Here is a 22,276-nt window from a genome sequence, read left to right as displayed (position 1 = left end):
TGGTTTTCAGAACAGTTTTATTGAACAAAAAACTTTCAAAGCCCATGTAGGAAATTTTTGTTTTCGTTTTTACACGTGTTTCACAAACAAGATGAACAAAGAATTTAAAAAAAAATTGTTTTTAACGCATTATGGGCGGGCGGCAGAAAACAGACTTTCTAAACACAAAACTCTGCCAACTTTGATGGAAGAGAAAAAAAAAAGGGAAACGCTGTCATCAAATTGGTTCGAAGAGTAAACGTTACCTCAGATTGTTGTTTTTAAAAATTAGGAGTCCAGATTTTGCAAACATTTGTCTAACTTTCGCACCTCGCTACTACCATCCAGTCCAAAATACGACCTAGTGTCTGTTTCCGTGTGGAATTAAAATGGAAAACTTCGTGAAGGACGACAGACAGTTGGACCCAATCAGGAAGCAAACCGGCCCTCAAGTGGGTCCCAATGCCTTCCTTTACCACCCACACTACAAAAAAAGGAAGACCAACTCACGCTTCCCTCGACTTCAGAATTTTCGTTTAATTTATTGGAGACCTGCCGACTTCTTCGTTTTGAAGTCTTTACGGAAGCACAGTGTCGACTTCCATCCTTAAATCAAATAATTGTGTTCTTCAATTGGGCATGGGAATGCTATCCAAATAACGGTACTTTAAAAATATTAAGACCGTGAGAAACGGCAACATAAAAACTCTCTTGGAAATACAGAATTGAAACGTGAAAATGTCCTGGCATTCAAGTGAAAAGCGATTTCCCAGCCTGCTAGGAAAAAAAACTCCTTACTCCGGTGCCTTTCAAGGAACCCGAATTTTCAGACCCGACCTGCCCCCACATTGGATACCAAAAAAAAAAAAACGAAAAACCATGAAAGAATTTTGCTGCAAAAAGGGTATCCGGGTAGAAACGGACCGATGTGTAAAACACCAACTCATAAAAACAATGCGTACGCTCAGCGGGACTGTCGGTTTCAGTTCTGGTATCGGAAGTCTCGCAGCACGTGGTTGAGCGGGCGGATTTGGATGACGGGCGACAGGTCGACCTGCAGGATTTTCTGCGCTTTACACCGGGCTTCGTCCACGGAGCGAGAGTCGTCGACCTTCACGACCTTCGACCGCAATCGCTTCTTGTCCCGCCAGTGGTTTCTCTGCCGGGTCGGGTGCGTCTGTTCTTTTGGTCCCAGCCCGTTCCGCCGGAGCACGCTGACCCCCCAGCCGTTGCTGGTGAGCTCCGTGTGAGTCTGTGGGAAAGCTCGGCCGTTGGCGTGGAATACCGGCGCGGAGTCGCCGATGAGCGCCCCGTCCAGTCGGATCGGGCACGACGGGCTCTTCTGGCTGAACAAGGCTACGGCTTTGGTGGGCGCGCCGCCGTTGTGGGAAGGCTGCAACGGTATTCCTGAAAGTGCTGGAGGGGGGGGCTGCTGCTTCTGCAAGAAGACGGCCGGGGGGGTCTTACAGGGTAAGTCCCATGTGGTCTGAATCTGGAGTCTGGCTGTGTGGCAACCGGACAGGCCTTTGATATTAGTCAGTCTGAGGCACGACTGCACCGGGGGCGGCTCCAGAGTCCGAACGTGGGTCTTGCTGTAGACGACGGCGCGGTCCGTCGGTTGCTCCGGAGGGCGCACCCCTTGGATTCTGGGGCTCCCCCTTCGAAAGACGTTCCAGGAAGGGTGCACTTCTCTTTTCTTAACCCGATACCGTCGCCGCTTTTTGGCCGTCGGCCTGACGTTCCGACCGGGCAGCTTGATCATGTCCGCCGTCATGGGCTGGTTCGTGGACGAGCGATAGCCGTACACGTCCTTGCTGCGCAGCACGGTGGGCTTGTGGCCCTCCTCGCTCAGTTCCCGCAGGAAAGTGACCAGCTCGTCCGTGCCGGACAGATCCCGGGACACGGGGCTGAGGATCTTCACCGCTTCCAACAGGACGCTGTGGCCGGCTGATGCAATTCTGGACCAGGAGTGAACCGCCCGCTGCTCCTCGTTGGCAAACTCCAACGGCCGGCCGACCGCAGGACCTCGCGCTGCATCAGCCATGTTAGCAATCCTGGTCAAGAAAACAAAAGAAAACAAAAAAAAAAAATCACTGAACACAACTCAAGTGAACGTCCTCCGGAGATTGACTTTGGTCTGCCACCCAAAGGCGAGACCCCAAATTGAAAGTCAGGTGGAGCGGAAGTGAGGACCGGATTGGCTGCTCCTGACAAGCTTTAAGAGAATATTATGCTTGCAGAAGTTCAACCGGGCCTAACGTGGACAAAATATACGAGTGGGTCCAAAGGGACAACCACTGGACCAGATCACAAAGATACCGGTTTAGCCGTTTAAACCGGAGTATACTGGTTATTACTCTGCGGTGTGACGGGACAAAGTGAAATTGTCAGAAAAAGATTAGGAAGAAACACAAGAAGCGTCTTTGCAAGGATTTGCATTATTTTATGAAATACTTGACCAAAAAATTTCCGTCAGTATTAGCAACTAAAATCACCAGCAATTGAAAAAGTTCTGTTCTCGTATTTCACACCCCGACTGACACCAGAATTTATGAGCACACGAAGCCCACAATCTTTTTGATTTTACCCACGCCGTCCTTAAGTCACCTCTTCTAATTGCCTCAGAGAGAAAAAACATTAAGTCCCTTAACGTGCAAAAACGTGACCGATTGCCACCAAAATGTATATGAATATCCTAATCAGAGAGTGAAAATGTTATAATAACGTAAGTCGCAATACTTTGAATTATACGAACGTCGTAAGCATTGCGCCTCATTCCGACGTTTTTTTTTTAACTTGAATTTTATTAATATAAGTTTTCATGCCGTGTTGTCTCCATCTAGATGCTGACTTATCTGAACGCGCCTTTGTGACATCACAAAGTCGCTTCAGCAACTTCCGTCTCAAAGACACGGACGGGGCAAATACATTCCAGCTCTTGTCGTTTGTGCCAAATTGTTGAGCGTGTAGCACGAAGGGTCAAAATCCAAATCGGATCTACTTTCTCAAGCCATGCGGCACCAAACAAGTTTTGGTACAGACTATCCCATTTTCCGTATAAACTTAATACTGGGGTTGCAAAATTCTCAAAATCGTAAACTTTCAATGGCAGTCAACGGGAATTTCTTAATGTAACCCCGCGCCGCTTATTTACACGAGAAGACTTGCTAAACATTGGGGGGTCTACTCTGCCTTTTTTTTCCACCAACGTTCACAAATTTTTCTCGGAGATGATAGCCGGTGTACGCGGATTTTGAACTGCGCTCCCGTCGATCCATCTAACAAATGTGCGCTTCCGGCCCGACAAAATGGACGAGCTCCCCCCCCCCCCGTCACAAGGACCAACAAATGGACTTTGCGTCTTCTGCCGGTCTCTGCTTCACTGAAACCTGGGCTCCGTGGACGCGTCCCGGATGACGTGCTCCACCTACGCGTCACAAAGCTAACAAACGGCGGTTCTACAGGAAAGTGTTTACGTCCCACCACAAGCTAATGCGGACACAGCGCCACAAAATGTTAGCTCACCAGATGAACTAATTCTCAAACCAAGACAACCAGATTCAACCCTTAACAAAGCAAAACTTAACCATGAACTTCCTGATTGTCCCACCGGGGAAGACAACATTGTGGACACTGAAAAGACTCATGCCAGCCGGTTGCCCACGCAGCGTTGTGTTTGTCTAATCACGATCTAATCCACTTAATTCCAGCATGCAAGCACAAACCCCCAAATGTACAAAATGGCTCTAAAAAATTTATGAAGAAGTGGACCAAGGACGCAAAGCTGACACGACAGGAATGTTTGGACTCGACACTGACTGGAGTGTCTTTGAAACTTCAGCTTGGACGATCGTACGGACACGGTCACATGCCAAATCGGTTTCTGCGAGGACGCGTCCCAAAACAAACGTCTGCTCAACAACAAGCCATGGACTCACTTGCCAAACGCACACAACTCCGAGGACGTCTTTCGAAGCGGAGGGTCCAAAACCAGCTGACAAAGTAAATGAATATTGCAAAGACAAGCTACGCAGAAAGGCTGAAAAACGTTTCTTGCGAAAAACTGTCCCTATGGAATGCCCCCCCCCCCCACCCCCCCTCTCTAAGCACAGAACAACAAGATAAGGGATCGGCTAAAAACCTGAATATGCTCTCCTGCAGATTTGAAAACTACCTCAGTCACCCCACAAGACTCCCTGCCCTGCCCGACCTTGACGATTCACAAACAGGACGTGAGACGTCTCTTCAGGCAGCATAAGATCAAAAAGTCTTCAAGGCCAGACGGTGCGATTCTTCCTGCCTGAAAGTCTGCGCTGACCAGCTGGCTCCAATCTTGACACGGATCTTCAACAGATCCTTGGAACCGCGTGAGGTCCCATCGTGCTAAAAAAAAACGCTACTACCGTCATTCCGGTCCCCAAGAAACCGGCACCGTCCCAACTGAACGACTCCAGGTCCGACGCGGTCAACGCGGGACTCGTGTCATTTTGGAACACCTCAACGGCACATGGGACCTAACGTGAGGATCCTGTTTGTGGACTTCAGCACGCTGCAAAAACCAAGGCAAAAGTCTCTCGGACCCGCCATATCCTGGTCAACAAACGCCTCTTCCATCTCCTTCCCCTCAAGCAACCACGATCAATCGAACGATGCGCACTAAAGACAGCCGATAGTCCAATAACTTCTTCCCTCTTACCATCAATTCCCTAAACCAGGGGTGGGCAAACTCAGTACTCGAGGGCCGGAGTCCTGCAGGTTATGCACTTCTCCGTCTCTTTATTGGGGTTCACTTGGTTTGTTTAGCTTTGCCTGGCGTTTTTTGCACTTCTTTTATAGTCCCCCCCCCCCCTTATGATTTAGTGGATAAGCCGCACCCTTGTATTAGCCGCAGGGTCAAATGCAAGTGAAAAAAAGTAGCGGCTTATAGCCCGGAAATTACGGTAAATTTTCTTGGAAATGTGTTGGCCCAAGTATGACGACGGTGTGGGAAAGATTGCGATAAGCGTTATCAGCAAGCTCTGCACAAGCCTGATAACGATTCTATTGATTGGAATCAGCTGTGTTGGAAGACAGAAACCTCCCAAAAACACGCAGGACCGTGGCAGCTTGCAAATGTTTTCCAGTTTTGCACATCTCTGTGTTGACAGCATTATTGATTATTGTAGCGTCAACTCTCTATAAATTATTTGCGCAACTGTTTATTGATCATGATTTTGCAGTCCTTGACACTTTCGAGTGCTAAAGGGGGACTTTCTGCGTCATTCAAAGTTGTATCGCAATTCAAGTGCTTCCCGTCACTTTAAATGTTGCGACGAATTGTCGTCGTATTGCAACTGCCACACGACTGGTCGCTTTCACTTTTGCTCAACGACTCTCCACGTCGTTTCCACAGCCGTCTACGATTACTACAACACAAATGACATCCTTACATTACGTAAAGACTTGCCGATTTCCGATTTATGCAAACGTGTGCCCGAAATGATAAATTTTCCAAGTCACAAGCAGTTGCTTAATAGTTTCGTCGCGAGCCCAAATTCTGAGGCACGAGTGAGCTTCGAATGTCGACACTGGCTTGCGACAAAGCGCGTCACTTGGCTGACCATTTGCCAGTCGGTGCCGTTCACAGCCGAGGGGAGCGGAATATTACGGCACACGGGTGCGACCTTTCGCACAGCCAAGATGGACTTCCTGCTTTGGGATTGAGACACAAGAGGGTGAGGAAAGTGAGCACCTTTCACACACAACAGCGACATTGGGGAAAAGCCGGCTTTGAAAGACGGTGCGAAAAAGGGAATACAGACAACGAACCACCAAAGTAGCCCACTTTTACTCGTAGTCCAGAAACGGACAAAAAGGTTCACCGCCGCATTTCTGACAGAACAACATCCAATCTTCAAACCATTTTTTGCAGTCGGTCTCCAAAAATGAATAGCTCAACCGCTGACCTCAATATATGGATTGAGATAGCCCACACACGCCCAGCCAGTCACGGGGCGGCCATCTTGCTCCTCCCATCTCGCAAGCAGACTACTGTAGAAACCAGTGAGACGTGCAGTGAGCTCCAGGTTCGGGTCGGCAGGCAGTCGCAAATTGAGACGCACGCGCCGATTACAAATTTGTGTGTCGGCAGACGAGCGTACAACGTATCCCGGGGTAACCATATTTTCATTTCCAAAAAAAAGGAGGACACTCAGCCTGACCTTGAGATACTTGATACTCAGATACAAGATGCCATAACATTCAAACTATTTTAACATATGCCTCCTTTGTATGGGTAGAAAAAAAAAAAAAAAAAAAAAACCTCTCTTTTGAAGTCTTACATTTTTTGCTCCGCGATCGTGTTTTTTTTTTTTTTTTGCCTCCGGCAGCTCAACACTCGCTACTCAGCTAAAATTCTGGGCCACCGTCAGCCAGTGCGCAGTCTGCCAGTCACAGTAAACGTTGCGGTGCATTCCGCCTCCCGTTTGCCGCGCAACGAAAAACGGCCAATTTCAAACCCGCCCCGGACGTTCAGAAAGAATGTAATAAAGTGAATATCTCCCTGTAAAACGGCCTAATTGCTCACAAAATCAAGCTAGCTATAGCAACGCCAAACACCTTGTAAGTAAAACAACCGGTTAATCGAAGCACATCCACAAAGTCAATCTTTCCTTTTGCACCATTCTTTGTGAAAAGCACGAATAATTATTTGTCCCTTACTTTGCTGAAGGTCCGGTAGCGAAGGCGTTGGTTAGAAACTGGTTTGTTGTTGTGTTATTTAGAATCAGTTAAGCAATAGTGCTGCCATTTCATGTAAAACCATTTTCGCCCCCCCCCCCAAAAAAATAATAGCTCAACCACTTGGAACACAGGCGACTATTTAGTTCTTGCATTTAAAATCTGTCCGGCTATAGTGGTGCCATTTCTCCTAATGTAATTAAGAAAAAATAATAATAATTTCCAGAAAAACGTATATAACCTTTCAGAACAATTTTGCATTTGGTCTCGAAAAAATGTCGGTAAAATCCCGTGAATGAGACGTACCCTTCCCCACCAGCAGCGGCGGTAGCCACATATTCCTTCATTGTTAGAGAAAAACAACCGGAAAAGCTCTTTTGAGTTTCTAAAAACTCAAACAATGCATACCGCTATCTTTTCCACTCACGACGCACTCCTACAACAAAGCACACGCTATCGTGTAATATAAAAGTAAATCCTACCTACCTGGTATATCCTGTTGCGTCTCCATGTTTTGCCATCGTTTGGCTTTCATCGCTCTTTCAACAAACCCTTTAACGGTCACGTCAACTAATGCCGGCCTCTCTTGAAGTCGTGTAAAGGTTTTCCATCGCTTACTGTTTATCCGCGTTCGTCATTTCCTGTCCTTTCCCCGTGAGCCGATTCGCTAGATAACAGCCAATCAGATGTCGCAAAGGTCCGACGCCAATTCAGCATATTGAATCCGCCGAAATTTTTTTGCGTATTAGAAGCCAGTACAATCATATTTTTTTAAAGACACCTGAACTGTTTTTACATTTGGTCTCAGAAAAATAATAGGCTAGCTCGAACATCTGGAACACAGAAACCATTTTGTTCAGGAATTTAAACTCAATTAAGTTAACCAATAGCGCTGCCATTTCACGTGATTAAAAAATGAGTAGACTAATGATAAAAAAAAGCAAAAAAAATCTGAGCTATTTTAACTTATAGTCTTGAAAAGGAAATGGCTCCAAAATTTTAGAACCCAGCCATCTCCATTCATATAAATGAATTTAGTAATCATTTAACAAAAACACATCAGAACCGTCCTAGGGTTTGATCTCTGAAAAATAATAACGTAACTTATTTGGTCGTTGAGAGATATTTTCTTAACAATTTCTAACTACCATCATCCCTATCCATTTGTTTTTTTTGGCTCACATCACAAAGCAAAAAGACCAATTTAAAGCTCATAACTCGAACAATTCGGAAGTTGGGCCACTCTCACTACTGTCTACTTTCAAAACGTATCTGTTTTAATCATGATTATAATAACATTTATTTTCCCCAACTACTTCCCTACTTAAAGCCAACGTTCAGTTTTGTAAATACCTGGTTTATTTCCACCAATTACCAGAAATTCCTGTTAACTCCCATGGAAAGCTTCCAATTTTGAAAATACCGGCCTATTTCGAACACAGAGGGCCATTTTGTGGCATCACTGCCGCTACTACGCCGGATAAAAATTTGTGCAGCAACAGTTTAAAAAAACAACAACACATCGGAATTGTTTTGAATTCGGTCTAGGGATAAATGAGTTTGAGTAATTTGAGTACCTTGCTTCAAAAAAAATGCTTGAAGAAGTATTTATTTTTTGCCTCAAATACCCGTTTATTTGGTGTGCAACGTCAGCAACGGTCAAACCACCCACAGAAACATTTGTTCACACAATGCATGACGGTAACACGCCTTATCTGACCAAAGATGGCGATCAACGCCTTAGGACGCTTGTATTTTTAAGTTATTCCCGCACAGCACGTGGCGGTGCGGCGGCTGTTTCGACTCGCCTTCCCAACTGTAGTTGGGGGCTAGTTTAATATTGCCGTCACAAACTGTTGCCACCATTAACACAATGTCATCATGAACTCACATTCAATCGCAAATTAAGGACACAAAAAAAAGAAAACTTCTAATTACCGTAACATTGACCTACGGTGCCTGTTGCCTGCCTGCATGAATGAATGTCAAGTAGCTAGCAGCTAGTCGCTAAGCTAGTGCCCCATTCGGCGAAAATTAGTTCACAGAAGGTTCTGAGAGACTGGGTTCCGGTTACGATCCACTTTTATACATGAGGATCACGTCAGCCGGAACCCTGGAAATTATTTCTCTCTGGCGGTCGGGAGGGACGAAATAGAACCGTAGTTACATACGTAACTGTCGTTTTGCTTACATATTGACACAGTTGCCGTTCCGACTGATCTTTTGCTGTTTTAAGCTGTTTTAGCCGGCAAAAATTCTACTGTGATTCTGACGTCATTTCATCCCATACTCACCAATTTATCCAGAGAAGAAAAGACTACGGGAAAAAAACACAACCATGTGGAACACAGGCGGCCATTTTGTTCAGCCATTTAAATGAGTTGAGCGACAATGCTGCTGTTCCGCTGAATAAACAAAACCACAATGATCTAGAACACGTTTTTTTTGTTTTAGGCGCAATGGCAATCATCTACATTTAGTGTTAAACTCAGGACACATTTAGTGTGGATAAAACTTGTTTCTGAGCGTAAAACACCAATAAACACAACAAGCTAGCTACCCGTCGCTACGTCGGGTAAACCGTGCTCTCGGGGGCCCCCTACCGCTCTGGCGACAGCAAAACGAGACTCCATTATTATTTTTAATAAAAGTGTTACATTCAGGCTTCCCCGCTCCACGCTGAAAGCCCCGTAAACAACTTTGACGACTTCGGCTAAGGTCGTCGCTTTTCTTTTACGGACTTGAGGGAGTCAAGCTTCCCGTCGCGGCGAGCGGCTAGCCGAGGAGGCGGCCGCGGCTGTGGCTACCGCCGGCGAACCAGCCCGCCAGCCCGCCAGCCAGCCAGCCAGCCAGCCAGCCAGCCAGCCAGCCAGCCAGCCCCCCCCTCCCCAGCCGTGTCAGCTCAGCCCCGTCCTTCCGCACGTTACGGCCGGCGTAGCCAGACGGGTCGATCAAAAAGAAGAAAAAGAGGGCCCGAAGCGGGATTACCTCTTAGCCGCGCTGTCTCGGCATCCTCCGGTCGCCGCCGCGCTGACGCTCCGCCGTAAAATGGCTGCGACGAGAGCGGAGCGGCTGACGGAGGCAGCCGGGGGAGAAAGGAGAAGGGGCGGGACACGAGGCCAAAAAAGGGTGGGGGTGGGGAACCGGGCCGACAAATGTGGGGAATTATTCTAAAATAATCCCCTCTGATAACACGAAAACACAATGACTGCCCTGGCGAAACTGTTATTTGCATAAACACGTAAAAGTATACAGATTTTTAAAAAAAAGAGTCTGTAAATATGACACCAAGGTTGAGCCATGACGTCATAGAGGGCGGGGTTTAATTTATTTTCGTATTTGTCGCTGAAAGCCTTGAACCAAGCCTTACAGCTACTTTTGGTAATATCATTTTCTAATCCATAGAATCGTGATTTTATGAATGATGCCAACAATTTTTATATATATATATATTTATTATTATTAAATGTTCATGGTTTTTCGATCAAGTTGGGGCATACATAAATTTTGGTGGGGCAAGTTGGGCAGTGCCCCACCCCAGCCAGTCGATGGTGCCTTGCTTTCCTTTTAGACTTTGGGGAGCAGAACACACAAGGGAATTGGTGCACCAAAAATAATCCACTACAATATTACTACTAAACACTGTGACGGCACTGACAAAATCATCTTGAGTCTATGGTTTTATTGAACATCTAATGTTCAATAATGACAAAATGATGATGACAAAATCATCTTGAGTCTAGAATTATCACACCAAGGGTTGTGCTGCAATAATATGATATGTTCTATGCGGCCCCACTAGTCTAAATATGATATTCTGATTAATAGTGCTTTTGTGGAATATGAATTCAGCAGTAAAATCCAGCCATTCTTATCCATCTCGGAGGGCTACGATTTAGCCTGGAAATCCAGATTCACTCGCTCGTCAACCGCCCTATCAGTCGCATTTCTGAGGCGGGGCAAACATGAGCTAACAGACAGCGGAATAAAGCAATGAGCAAAGAGCGGACGTGACGTCAGAAAAGCAACTCGTTGGAGTCTTTTTTTTTTGTTCGGATACAGAGTAAAAATCCAACATGGCTACTAGTCGAAGAGTGACAGTAGTGAATGACATGTCGTTGTTGCGGATTTTTTTTTGAAGAGTGACGATGTCAGGCAAATAGACTAATTTGATTGGCCGGCCTGTTTTCGGCCAGTGCCGAATTGTAGTGATGTCAAAATGAAGCTTCATGAAGCACTTGTGATATTTTTTGACTCCCCTAGATGGTGCTCTTGGTTTAAACATGAAGGCTAGTGCACCGCCCCATGTAGCGTGTTTTGGGTTAGTGTCTTGTCGCTTGATGAAGCTTCACCCAATTACTGGATTTTTCTGTAAATTACACAATATTTTTTTGACTTCAGAATTCATTCTGCTGCTACTATTATCATTGGGAGTGAAGAAGGATGAGAACAACAAAGCTTTTTTTTTTTTTTTAAAGTACTTAATTTCTTGGAGTTGAGTATTTTGGTGGCATGTACCCCAAATAGATGTGGAATGTTTTGCTGCTAGTTTGAAAGGCGTTAGCAGGCGTCGGCTTTGCGTACGAGTCTGCAGAAGGTCCAGTGGTGCTCCACCGTGTTTTCGTTGGCCCGCTCGCTCAGTGGCGAGATCCACTTCCGGCTAAAGACTTCAAAATAAGATGAGTTATTGTGACCTTGGAGTCGGACTCGAATCAGCAAATTAAAAGCATCACGAACTTTCGGCAGTTGTCCTGTGAACCGTTTTTTTAAGAATGGAAAAAATGAGGGGAAAGGGGGAAAAACGGTGAATAGACATATTTTCATTTTTAGATGAAAGAGAAACAGATTTACACAATATTAAAAAAAAATCCATAAAGACTACAAATAAAAGAGTGGGAAAAGTCAAACGCATTCAAGGCGGCTAGATCGATAAATTGCTCCTAGAGTATAAAATAAACTGTAAATTGCAGTACCAACTTCCTCCATGTCGCGGCGGTAATACCAGTTTGAGGCGAACGCAAACACGGAAGTTAAATTGTTGGTCTGAGTCCGCTTCCGGTTACCCACATTTGTACTGTTTTCAAACTGTGCTGCTACTACTTGCCACTTGGAAAACGCTTTATTTTGCAAATGTTTACTTTGATTACATTCCGAACGCGCTTATAGAGTTGGAGGGGAGGGCGTCGTTTCGGGGGCGTTTGTGCGTCCGCTGCGGGGGCTTCACTGCGGCGAGCTAGACGTGTTAGCTCGCGGCTAAAGTGAGCCAAGTGATGGCCGCCGAGCTACTTTTCTTGCAAACTCTCTGACAAGCTCCGAGTCGGTTCGCGATGACGAGCGAAGAAGCCAAGAAGACCGCGGCGGTCAATGAAGACGACGACGACGACGACGCCGCTTCCGCCTCCGCGCCTCCGTCCGAGTCCAACGAGCACGATTATGCCGACACTGATTTCGCCGACGCCTCCACCGCCACCCAACTTCCACCGTGCGCCGGGGATGATGATGATGATGATGATGAGGAGGAGGATGATGAGGAGGAGATCCCCAAACCGGCTGCACGTCGTGGCTGTCGGCGGGCCAAGTCCCAGGAGGACAAGACGTGCTGTTGCTGCAAGGGTGTGTCATAGAAAATGTTCTGTTTTCGTAGTTTTCATTTGGAAAGTCTTGTAGCAGTTGGATCACAGGAGAACAATTTCTTGGGGCCCCAAGCAGAAATTAACCGGGGCCCACCTTCTAATCGGCGTTTGTCATCATTTTAAACATTTCGCATCTCATTTGTATGGTATGTGTGGTACAAGCGTCAACGTTATCGCTCATCCTGTGGGATCAAATATGTCAGGAAGTCACATAATGAAGTCCGCATGTTACTTTGTCGTCAGAGATTTCTTCCAGGTGTTCTCGGCGTGAGTTTTTTTTAATTTTTTTTGTTCGTTTTTTGTCCCCCCTCAACAGGTCAGTTTGAGCGGCAGGGCCGAGGCTTCAACCGGAGGGCCGTGTTCACCTTTACCACCCCGGAGGCCGCCCAGTGGGTCTTCCCTGACGCCGGCGCCATCGGCAAAAAGTCGTTTGTGTGCGAGACGTGCGCGCAGGTCATCAGGACCAAATGCTGCCGCAAGAACAACGGCAAGAGGGTCGTGTGGCTCAAACCTGCCGAGGCCAAACAGGTGAGGCCATGGGCGGGAGCCCCGGGGGGCACTTTGCCGTCCGTCACTTTTGTTTTTTGTCTCGAGTTGCCTTTGACAAATTGTTTTTGGCGGGCGCAGGTGAGCGGGCGCCACAGGAAGAAGGGCCAGCGCATGGGCAAGAAGAGCCGCGCGGCGCTGCTGGTGAGCAAGTCGTGCTACCGCTCGGCCTTCCGCACGCTCTGGTCGGCCAAAGGCGCCCGCAAGCCCATGCTGGACTTCCTGAGCCGCGAGCTGCGCGAGGAGATGAAGACGCTGTCGCGCCACGCCGACAGCCCCTTCCACCAGAAGGTGTCCAGCAAGAAGCTGCTCTCCTTCTTCCCGTGGGCGCGCTGCCTCAGCTGGGCGCAGGAGCACGCGCCGCTCGCCACCACCTGCCTGCGCGCCCTCTTCCCCACCGTCAACGCACTCGTCAAGAGCAGGCAGTAAGTGTGCACGCGTGTCTTCCGGCGTTTTCTCACTGTCGCCATCGCGAAGAGCGTCAGCGGCAAGACTTCAACGCGCTTCTTCCAACTCGTTCCCCGCCAGGCCAGTTCAAATCCATCTTTGACGTCTATTGCCGTCATTGGCAGTTGACAAAAAAGTGGAAAAGAAATGACAAAATCGTGTTAACACATCATGAATAAAATGTCACATAATTCTGCTGGATAGAAATGAAACATTCTCTCACAGCTGTTTTGTGTAAAAAAAAAAAAGGAAAATTAACGAAAATGATCAAATAATTCTGATTCGCGAATTTACAATCAAACTACATAAAATGTAAAAAATAATAATAATAAAAAGTCAAAATTGTGCTTTATTTTTAAAAAGGGTAAAAACGTACTTTGTTTAAAAAAAATTAATGTATAAAAGAAAATGTTTTTTGGAAAATCTGCATTCTGTAAAGAAAAATATTGCCTAATTTTTTTGTCTTAATTTAAACAAGTTATATAGATCTGCCTTATGTGGGGGGAAAAAGCAAAGCTATGAATTATATGTTGCCCTAAATCTGCTCTATAAAAAAACAAAATTAAACTTAACATAACTCTGATTTACATAAAAATATATATATTTTTAAATATAAAGATCAAATGTTGAATAGTTTTATGTAAAAAATGATTTGCATGCTTCTACTTTTATGTAAAAAAAAATCCAACAATGCAAAATTTTAAAACCTGTTTAAAATTGGGAAAAAGCTATTTAATATTTGTAAAATAGAATGATGTGATTCACAGAATAAGAGAAACAAATTTCTCCTTAATGTAAAAAAAAGAAAAGTTAATATCGCAATTCGCAAATTTCCTACATAAATAACGTCCGTAATTCATAGTGTCCCAACCCCAAAGTAACAAGTTGCTTGTGCTTGTGCGCACGTAGCCAGCTGTCGGCGTCGGAGGCGGAGCTTCAGGTGCTGCGTCGCAGCGTGCTGACGCTGGCGGTGCCACTTTTCACCCGGAACATCTGGACCAACAATTTCCTGCAGGCGGCGCTGGGGGCCAAACTGCGTCTGCAGGGCTGCTCCGGACCCGCCCTGGACACCCTCAACAGCCTGGGCCTGTGCCAGAACAAGGACACGGTGCGCCTGCGCCTGCACCGGCTGCGCGGTGGAGGCGGCCACAACAACAAGGCGGTGAGTCCAAAGTTTCAGGAACATTTCAACAGGATAATAAAACATTACAACATTTGGATTTACGTAAAAATGAAAACACGCGTCATATAAATGCTACTTTGAGCAAAAATGAAAAAATTATCATGTAATTCTTCCATATTTAAAACAATTTTAAAAGACAACATTTTAAAATTACGACACATCACAAAAATCTGGTATTAAAAAAAAGGTAAAGCATCACATTATTCTGATTTACCTTTAAAAAAAAATCTTAGAAAAGTGACATCAAACATTTATGTAAAACACAAAAAAATGTGTAAAAATGGTTGTTTTTTACAAAATGGAAAAAAACAAGATTTACAAAATAGTCAAAATAATAAATTATCCTGCCTTATGGTTAAAAACAAAAAAGTAAACTTATGATTTACGTAAACATACAAAATGTTTAAAAAGTCAAGATTTATAGTAAACGAATACAATTCAGACAATCACACAATTCTGCTTAAATTACACGCAGTCACTCTGCTTTGTTAAAAAGTAAAAAAAAAAAAAGGCAATACATTTTATTAAATGTAAAAAATAAAGGCCTTTTTTTTTAACTAGGCAAGAAACCATCACAAGGTCATGTTAAAAATGGTTTTAAAAATAAAGGGTGGTGGGGGTGTCAAAAAAAATTGCGATTTAAAAAAAGAAGCTCTGTTTTATGTAAAGAATAACATTGATTCATCATCCACTAGTAAAATTGGCACAATAAAAGCTGCAAAAGCATATTTACCGTAACTTTGATGATGATGATGATGATGACGACCATTTTGTATTTTTTCTGACCAGAATGGAGGAGAGAGTCAAGATCACATGATTGACATGCAGGAAGATGACGTCGAAGATGATGAGGAAGAAGAAGAGGAAGAGGAGGAGGAAGAAGAAGAAGAAGAAGAAGAGGAGGAGGAGGAAGAAGAGCGCAAGCGGGTTCGAGAGGTGCTGGAGAAGAGACAAAGGAAGAAGAAGAAGAAGAGGAAGCGAGAGCGTGAGGAAGAGGATGATGAGGATGAAGAGCTGGAGGATGAGGAGGAGAGGAAGAGGAAGGTGGTGGTGGTGCGTCTGGGCCTGCTTAAGGGACATTCGGAGGTGGGGCGGGCCGACCTGTCGGCCCCCTGAGCGTTCTGGGGAAGAAGAAAAAAAATCCTAGGAAGGAAACTCCAAACACGAAGATGATGAGGATGACGACGAGGAATGACGACGAAGATGATGACGAGGATGACGACAATATTTCAGTGTCTCATAAGTATTTCGCATTTAACCGAAAAAGTCCGAACTGAGATGAGGGGCTTTGACTTTCTTTATAAGATATGAAGAAAAGGAAAAAAAAGAAGCTCAGATATGTTTGATTTCAGTACACAGAAGCTCAAACTGTAACCTTGTAAATAGCAACAATAAAAATAAAAAACATATTTCAACACTAACCATGTTTTGTTTTTTTAAAAACTTGAAATGCTTTGATGTTAGGATTGGTGCTTCAATAATTTGGTGATATTTATACACCAATACACAATTTTACATCGTACATCGTTTTAAAGTTGCACATCTGCATCATCTTCAATTAACAGTCACTATTAATTGTGCTTCATTCAAGTGACTTGTTTTGTTTTAGTTTAACTTCAGCAAGAATCCTTCTAAAAGGCGTTTTAGTGTATAGTCAGGCGTTTGTTTTTTAAACGACCACGTATATACATGGTCCATTTAAACGAAAACGATTTACTATACATGGTTGTTAAAAAAATTTTTTTTAAACGCCTGTACATGGCCATAAAAAAAACAAAAAAAACTTAGCATAAGTAGAAAAATGGTTAATTATGAAAAATTGAGCGATAATGTCAGCAATGTCTTTCTTGCTAATTGTTATGCATGTAAAACAAACAAACAAGCCCCTCCCCCAAAAAAGGTCCAACTTGGAAAAATGTCACTGGAAACCCAAATCATGGATGGAAGTGTGTTTCTTTAATTGTGGTAACAGTCATTTACAGACAAACATCCACAGAGAAGCAGAAAATAGTTTTACGACTTCATCTCCCGCTGCCTCAGACAAACAATTTTCTCGGTGGGAAACAAAAACACAATTCAGTCGCAAATGCTGCCGATACGCTGCCTAATAAATATGTTGATAGTTCATTAGTTAAACTAACAAGACAGATCCAACGCTTGCTTGTTGCTTTCATTTTGAAGGTCAGGAGCGGAACTCGTGCGTTCCGGAAACATTGGACTGCATTTACAATATATTCTTTTTCTTTGAATTTTTAAAAACACATTTCCTCGCCTTTCACATGTTGAGGGTCTTTTTGATGGAGAAGATGATGTCTTTGATCTGCGGCACGCTGTTGTCCTCCAAGATCTTGGCGTACGGCATGGGGATGTCCACGCCCGTCACCCTGGTGGCCGGAGCGTCCAGGTAGTTGAAGGCGGGCCCTGAACATGGACGCCGCACAAGAAAAAAAAAAAATAAATAAAAAACATCACTTGGAGGTACAGGAAGTACAAAGGAAACAGGAAGAGCAACTGTTTTTTTTGTCACAAAAACTGAAGGGACTTTAAACGTTTCCCTGAGGAACGCCATTCACAGCAGTGTCCCAAGTTCAGATGACGTTGGCAGCAATATTTTGCTTGGAAAAAGGGCTATTATGACATAAGTATCGTATCTGGTTGTGGAAGAAACGACCACAAAATTGGCTAATTGATGCTTATCGAGAGCCCGGGCAGAAACTTAAGGCTGACTTTCTTTTCGTCACATTTCTTTTGTTACGTAACATTTGCGGTCGTTTCGTTTGAAAGCGAACATTGACTTGATTTGAGAGTATTGTTTTCCCTCGTTTTGTTTTTTTGCCAACCTTTGTTTGTACTCGTTTGTTATTTTTTTTGAAGACAGTCAACGTTACCCTCCATGATCTTGGCGCAGATCTCGGCCCCGACGCCAAATTGCGGCCAGCCGCCTTCCACCGTCACCAAGTGGTTGGTCTTCATCACGCTGGCCTCGATGCTCTCCACGTCCATGGGCCGGATGGTTCGCAGGTTGATCACCTTGATCGTCGCAAACACAAGACAAAAGAGGTCAGGAAAAAAAAAGGGCAATTTAAAAACAAAGAGAAAAATATCAGCAGGATAAACTTTAGCTTTTCGTACCTCGCACTCGATTCCCTCCTTGGCGAGGACGGCGGCGGCGTCAAGGCAATGGCCGACGTAGCGAGAGTGCGACACCAGAGTCACGTGAGAACCTGAACGACAGCAGAAGACCACATCAGGATTTTGCGTGGAGGTCCTTTGATGTCAAAGACGCCGGCAAATCAAGAGAGATGAAACGACGGCATAGAGCGATCGTCGGCGAGGGAAGCGATCGTGAGCAGGATTATGACCAAGAAATATGGCAAGAGATTTGTCACAACATTAGTAGGTCAAAAGAGGGAACCAATCGAAAACGGGTAAGAAAAACACTAAACGTGACCATACAAAAATTTGGGTACAGGACATATAAAAATATCACAAAACATCAGAAAAAAATTATTTTAACAAAAAAATTATATAAAAAAAAAAAAGGTTTGAGGAGCTATATATATATACACACACGCACGCACACTTTAATAAAAAAATAATTTAAAATTAGGCAAATCCGGAAAAAATAAATCTTAACAAAAATAAATCATAAAATATACCAATTTGCAGTGCCAAATAAAACACATAAAATAAAAACACATACAAAAACAAATTAGGAGAAAAAACAAACACTTTTACTAGCAAAATATCAATACATATATCTTTTTCTAATTTGTGAGTTTTTTTTGTATTATTTTTTTATTTCAATTAATATAATTAGCAAAATATCAATAAATATATTGCTGGTAAAAAAAGTATTTTATTTTTCTAATTTGTGTTTTTTTTGTATTAGTTTTTATTTTAATTTGTATAAGTTGGCACTGCAGTTTTTCCCTCAAATTTGTATATTTTATTATTGATTTTTTCCCCATTCAAATGTATATATTTTTCTCATTTGCCTAATTTTAAATAAATTAAAAAAAAATCAATAATAATTTCAATAAAAATGTATTCAAAAGTAGGCAAATCTGAAACAAATCTTAGTAAAAATTCTAATTGTAATTTTTTTTTTTTTTTTAATATAATACATTACCTGAAAAAATATAAACAATTAAAAAATATATATAAATAAATAAATAAATAAAAATCGCCATTGGTCTTTTGTCTTAGTTTAACTAAAAGCCTGACAGTTAGCGTCTCGTTTGTTTTCCGACAAAAATCAGCTGAGAGCTGAGAAATAAACATCGAAAGAGTGGTAACCCCATTTTGCAAAAGCATCACGCGAGGAATGAGGCTCCAACATCGCGGTTTGAAGGCGGACGGCCATTGGCCGATTCTCACCTTGCCTCTCGACCTTGGCCTTGCCGATGGGCACGGTGAAGTCTTTGGACTGGGCCTCGTCGGACATCTCGAAGGGGACGCCGTACATCAGCTCGTTCTCCAGGAACACCACTGCCAAGGAACTTTCATCATCATCATTTTTTTTTTGGGGTGCATTTTTTCGTTTGACGGCGAGACTCACCTGGGTTGTCGTCCCTGATGGCCGACTTGAGGAGGCCTCTGGCGTCCTCGGAATTCCACGGACTCACCACCTTCAGACCCGGACAGTGCGCGTACCTGAGGACGACACAAACGATTGAAAAGTAAACACAATTGAATCATTTCAAATGATTTTATGTTTTCAGTTACCTCCTCTTACATTTTTTTCCACTTTGGTCTTCAAAGAGGAATAGTTACTTAGTTGATTTTGTTTTTTAAAAGAAAATATTTTTGACCACATAAAAATATACCTATTCCCAAAAATTCTACAACATTTTTACTTTTTTATAAATTGCACTTGTTTTGTTTTAGCTAATTATTTGATGCTTTTTTTTTTTTTAACAAACAACACCTGTTTTAAATGTTCATTTATTTTCACCTTGTTTTCTGTGATATTTTACTCTTTTTTATTTATTTATTTTTTGATTTATTTTGTTATTTAACTTATATTTTTCTGGCATTTTTTTCCTATCCCAATGTTTTAGTTTAAAAAAGATATATATATATATACACATATATATTTATTTTTTACATTGGTCTTCGAAGAGGAATATTTATTGTTTAGTTTTTTTAAGAATTTCTTTTAACCACAGAAAAATACTTATTTCCAAAAATTATACATTTTTACTTTTTATAAATTATATTTGTTTTATTTAGATATTTTTAATATAAGTGTTTTCTTTGTTTTAGCATTTTTTGTGAAGAAACACTTGTTTTATTTATTTTAAATGTTCATTTATTTTTCACCTTGTTTTCTGTGATGTTTAAAAAAAAAAAAAATTAATAAAAAATTTACTTGTTTATTACGTGTTAAAAAATAATTTTATTTAACTTGTATTTTTCAGGTTTTTTTATCGCAATGTTTTACTTTTTTTTTTTAAATAATTTTAATTCTTAGACGTAATCGTTAAAAGTTTTTCATGTGAATATTTTTGACATTTTATAGAATATTTTAATTTTTTGTCAACTTTAACTTTTTTTTTAATAGCAATAGCTATTACTTTTATTTTGGAATATGGACGCTACATCACTTGTTTATTTTGATAGGGCTTCATGACTTTTATTTATTTTTTTAACTTTTGCTTTTAATCAAGCATTTTTTTCCCATATTTTATCATGGTATTATTTACCTAGGGACATTTTAATGGACGGTGAAAGAGGTGAAAATGTCCCCTATGACAGGATGGGAGGTCAACTAAACCTCAGCTGCTTTGTGGTGACGACACGCGTGTAAAATGTGGACAGGAAGTAGCAACGCACCAGGCGGCGAAGCACTGCGAGTGCTGCGCGGCAACGCCGGCCGAGGACCCGTTGGGCCCCCGGAAAACGATGGGCACCGACTGCAGCCCTGCCGACATGTAGTACGTCTTGGCCGCCGAGTTAATGACCTGGTCGATGGCTTGCATGGAGAAGTTGAAGGTCATGAACTCGCAGATGGGCCTCAGACCAGCCTGGGGAGGAAAATCGTTGTAAAAACATTTGCTTTCTCTTTTAGCAGAATATTTTATTTCGAGGAAAAGCCATCCGGCACGCAGAGAACGCTCACCATGGCGGCTCCCACCGCGATGCCGGTGAATCCCATCTGGAATATACCACAAAGCTCTCAAATATTTCTTTGAATTCAATATTTAATTCTATTTAATTAAATGCAGCGTTGGTTCGGGATGCTTTACATCAGAGCTTACCTCAGAAATGGGAGTGTCAATGATACGCTTGTCGCCGTACTTCTTCCACAGGCCTCGACTCACCTACAACGACACGTAAGCCAACATTCAGACAAAACTCTACCTCCGCTGCACTGGATAAACAAGAAAAAAAATACAAAAACATACTGGGTGTGGGGGGGGGGGGGAGCATAAATACGAGATGAGAAATACAAAACAGACAAAAAACAAAAACACAAAAATATTTGATGAAAAATGTCCGCACACCTTGTAGGCACCGTCATACTGAGCCACTTCCTCCCCCAGCAGGAAGACGCGCTCGTCCCGCTCCAACTCCTCGTCCATGGCCTGGTTCAAGGCGTCTCGCACTGTCACCTGAGGACACCAGAGAATTTCAAAATAAAAGAGAGTGAAACTTATTGCTTGATGACTTGATTTTTTTTTTTTTTGCAAGGATTTCTCTGTTGTTCATTTTTTTAAAGGGTTGCCAAATGCCAATGTAAATATTAATTTTTTCCATCTCCTTGAGACAAGGCAATTTTATTTTTGTAGCACACAAGGCAACCCAATTTGCTTCACAAAAATAAAAGCACATCATCTAAAACTATCAACAAAGAACAACTGTAAACATTCACAAAGCAAAGACAACAAATTAGCTTATCAAAATTAGTAAAACAACAAATAATGACTTTAAGCAAATAAATTATTTAAAGACATTTAAAAGCAAAGGAAACAAATCATGAGTAGCTTTTTGAAATGACTCAAGACCGTATATTGAAATTGCCATCAGATAATTATGACATGACCCGATTTCTAATGTAATAGGTTGGGAAACAACAATTAAACAATTTACAGAAAGATGATCAAGGCGCCCTCAAATGTACTCAGTGGAGAGGATGTCAAAACTACATTTGACGTAAAAAGGGACGCAAGTGAGCCGTCGACTCAAAACATATGTTAGTTTAGCCGCGGTGACGTTAGCCTGCTAGCTTCCAACACTGACCTGAACCGCGACCGGGACGCTCCTGTGAAAGGCCCGTCGCCGCAGCACCGACACGGCATTCTGTAGGAAGTCACAGAGACGACATCGCTCGTAAACGTGAGCAAAATGACAACATTTGACGTGTTTTCCACGTTCCGTACCCTTCCGGAGCGGAGAACGGAAAACACGGACAGCGCCATCTTGAACCTGTACTCCTATTGCCGATGAGAGGGCGAGGCCAGAGGGCGGTAAAGAGATTTCAACCAATCCAAGCTGCGGCTTTAACGCGGTGACCAGGAAGTGCGGTCACAGAGAGCCAATCAGAGTAGGGTAAATATTAAAGAGGGCGGAGTGTTATTCAGAGGATCCAAGGGCACGACGCCGCAACATTAAAGCGCATGCGTATGAGCCACAATATTACAATATTACGTATACCTGAACAAACCACCTAATTCAAGAGCACTTGATTTTAGATTTAAAATTGATTGCAAGTGGGCAACCAAATATTGATTACTGGCAGCGATATAGATGTTATGCTTCCATACAA

At 43.0% G+C, this 22,276-nt stretch overlaps 3 protein-coding genes across 3 annotated transcripts; 1 reads left to right on the top strand and 2 right to left on the bottom strand.

Annotated features, from left to right (window-relative positions):
• ccdc71 (coiled-coil domain containing 71) lies at positions 1-9,816 on the bottom strand. Its single transcript, XM_086087920.1, has 2 exons — positions 9,685-9,816; positions 1-2,033 (listed from the first exon to the last, which is right to left on the bottom strand). The coding sequence occupies exon 2, from the start codon at positions 2,021-2,023 to the stop codon at positions 962-964; it is 1,062 nt and encodes a 353-aa protein (XP_085944046.1). The 5' UTR covers positions 2,024-2,033; positions 9,685-9,816; the 3' UTR covers positions 1-961.
• A 1,899-nt stretch (positions 9,817-11,715) lies between these two features.
• LOC147167730 (uncharacterized) lies at positions 11,716-15,926 on the top strand. Its single transcript, XM_086086011.1, has 5 exons — positions 11,716-12,309; positions 12,646-12,857; positions 12,957-13,300; positions 14,232-14,484; positions 15,295-15,926. The coding sequence occupies exons 1-5, from the start codon at positions 12,024-12,026 to the stop codon at positions 15,619-15,621; spliced, it is 1,422 nt and encodes a 473-aa protein (XP_085942137.1). The 5' UTR covers positions 11,716-12,023; the 3' UTR covers positions 15,622-15,926.
• A 513-nt stretch (positions 15,927-16,439) lies between these two features.
• Positions 16,440-22,007, bottom strand: pdhb (pyruvate dehydrogenase E1 subunit beta). The gene is made up of 11 exons (XM_086087919.1): positions 21,891-22,007; positions 21,751-21,810; positions 21,015-21,122; positions 20,769-20,831; positions 20,630-20,665; positions 20,344-20,534; positions 19,067-19,161; positions 18,886-18,996; positions 17,638-17,729; positions 17,394-17,535; positions 16,440-16,926 (listed from the first exon to the last, which is right to left on the bottom strand). Exons 1-11 carry the CDS (start codon positions 21,927-21,929, stop codon positions 16,781-16,783), a joined length of 1,083 nt encoding a protein of 360 aa, XP_085944045.1. The 5' UTR covers positions 21,930-22,007; the 3' UTR covers positions 16,440-16,780.
• Positions 22,008-22,276: the final 269 nt, after the last annotated feature.

This window comes from Leptonotus elevatus, chromosome 10, assembly GCF_054856555.1.
Source record: "Leptonotus elevatus isolate MCC_2025b chromosome 10, RoL_Lele_1.0, whole genome shotgun sequence".
Classification (NCBI taxonomy): Eukaryota; Metazoa; Chordata; class Actinopteri; order Syngnathiformes; family Syngnathidae; genus Leptonotus; species Leptonotus elevatus.
This window is presented reverse-complemented; position numbering and strand designations above follow the sequence as displayed.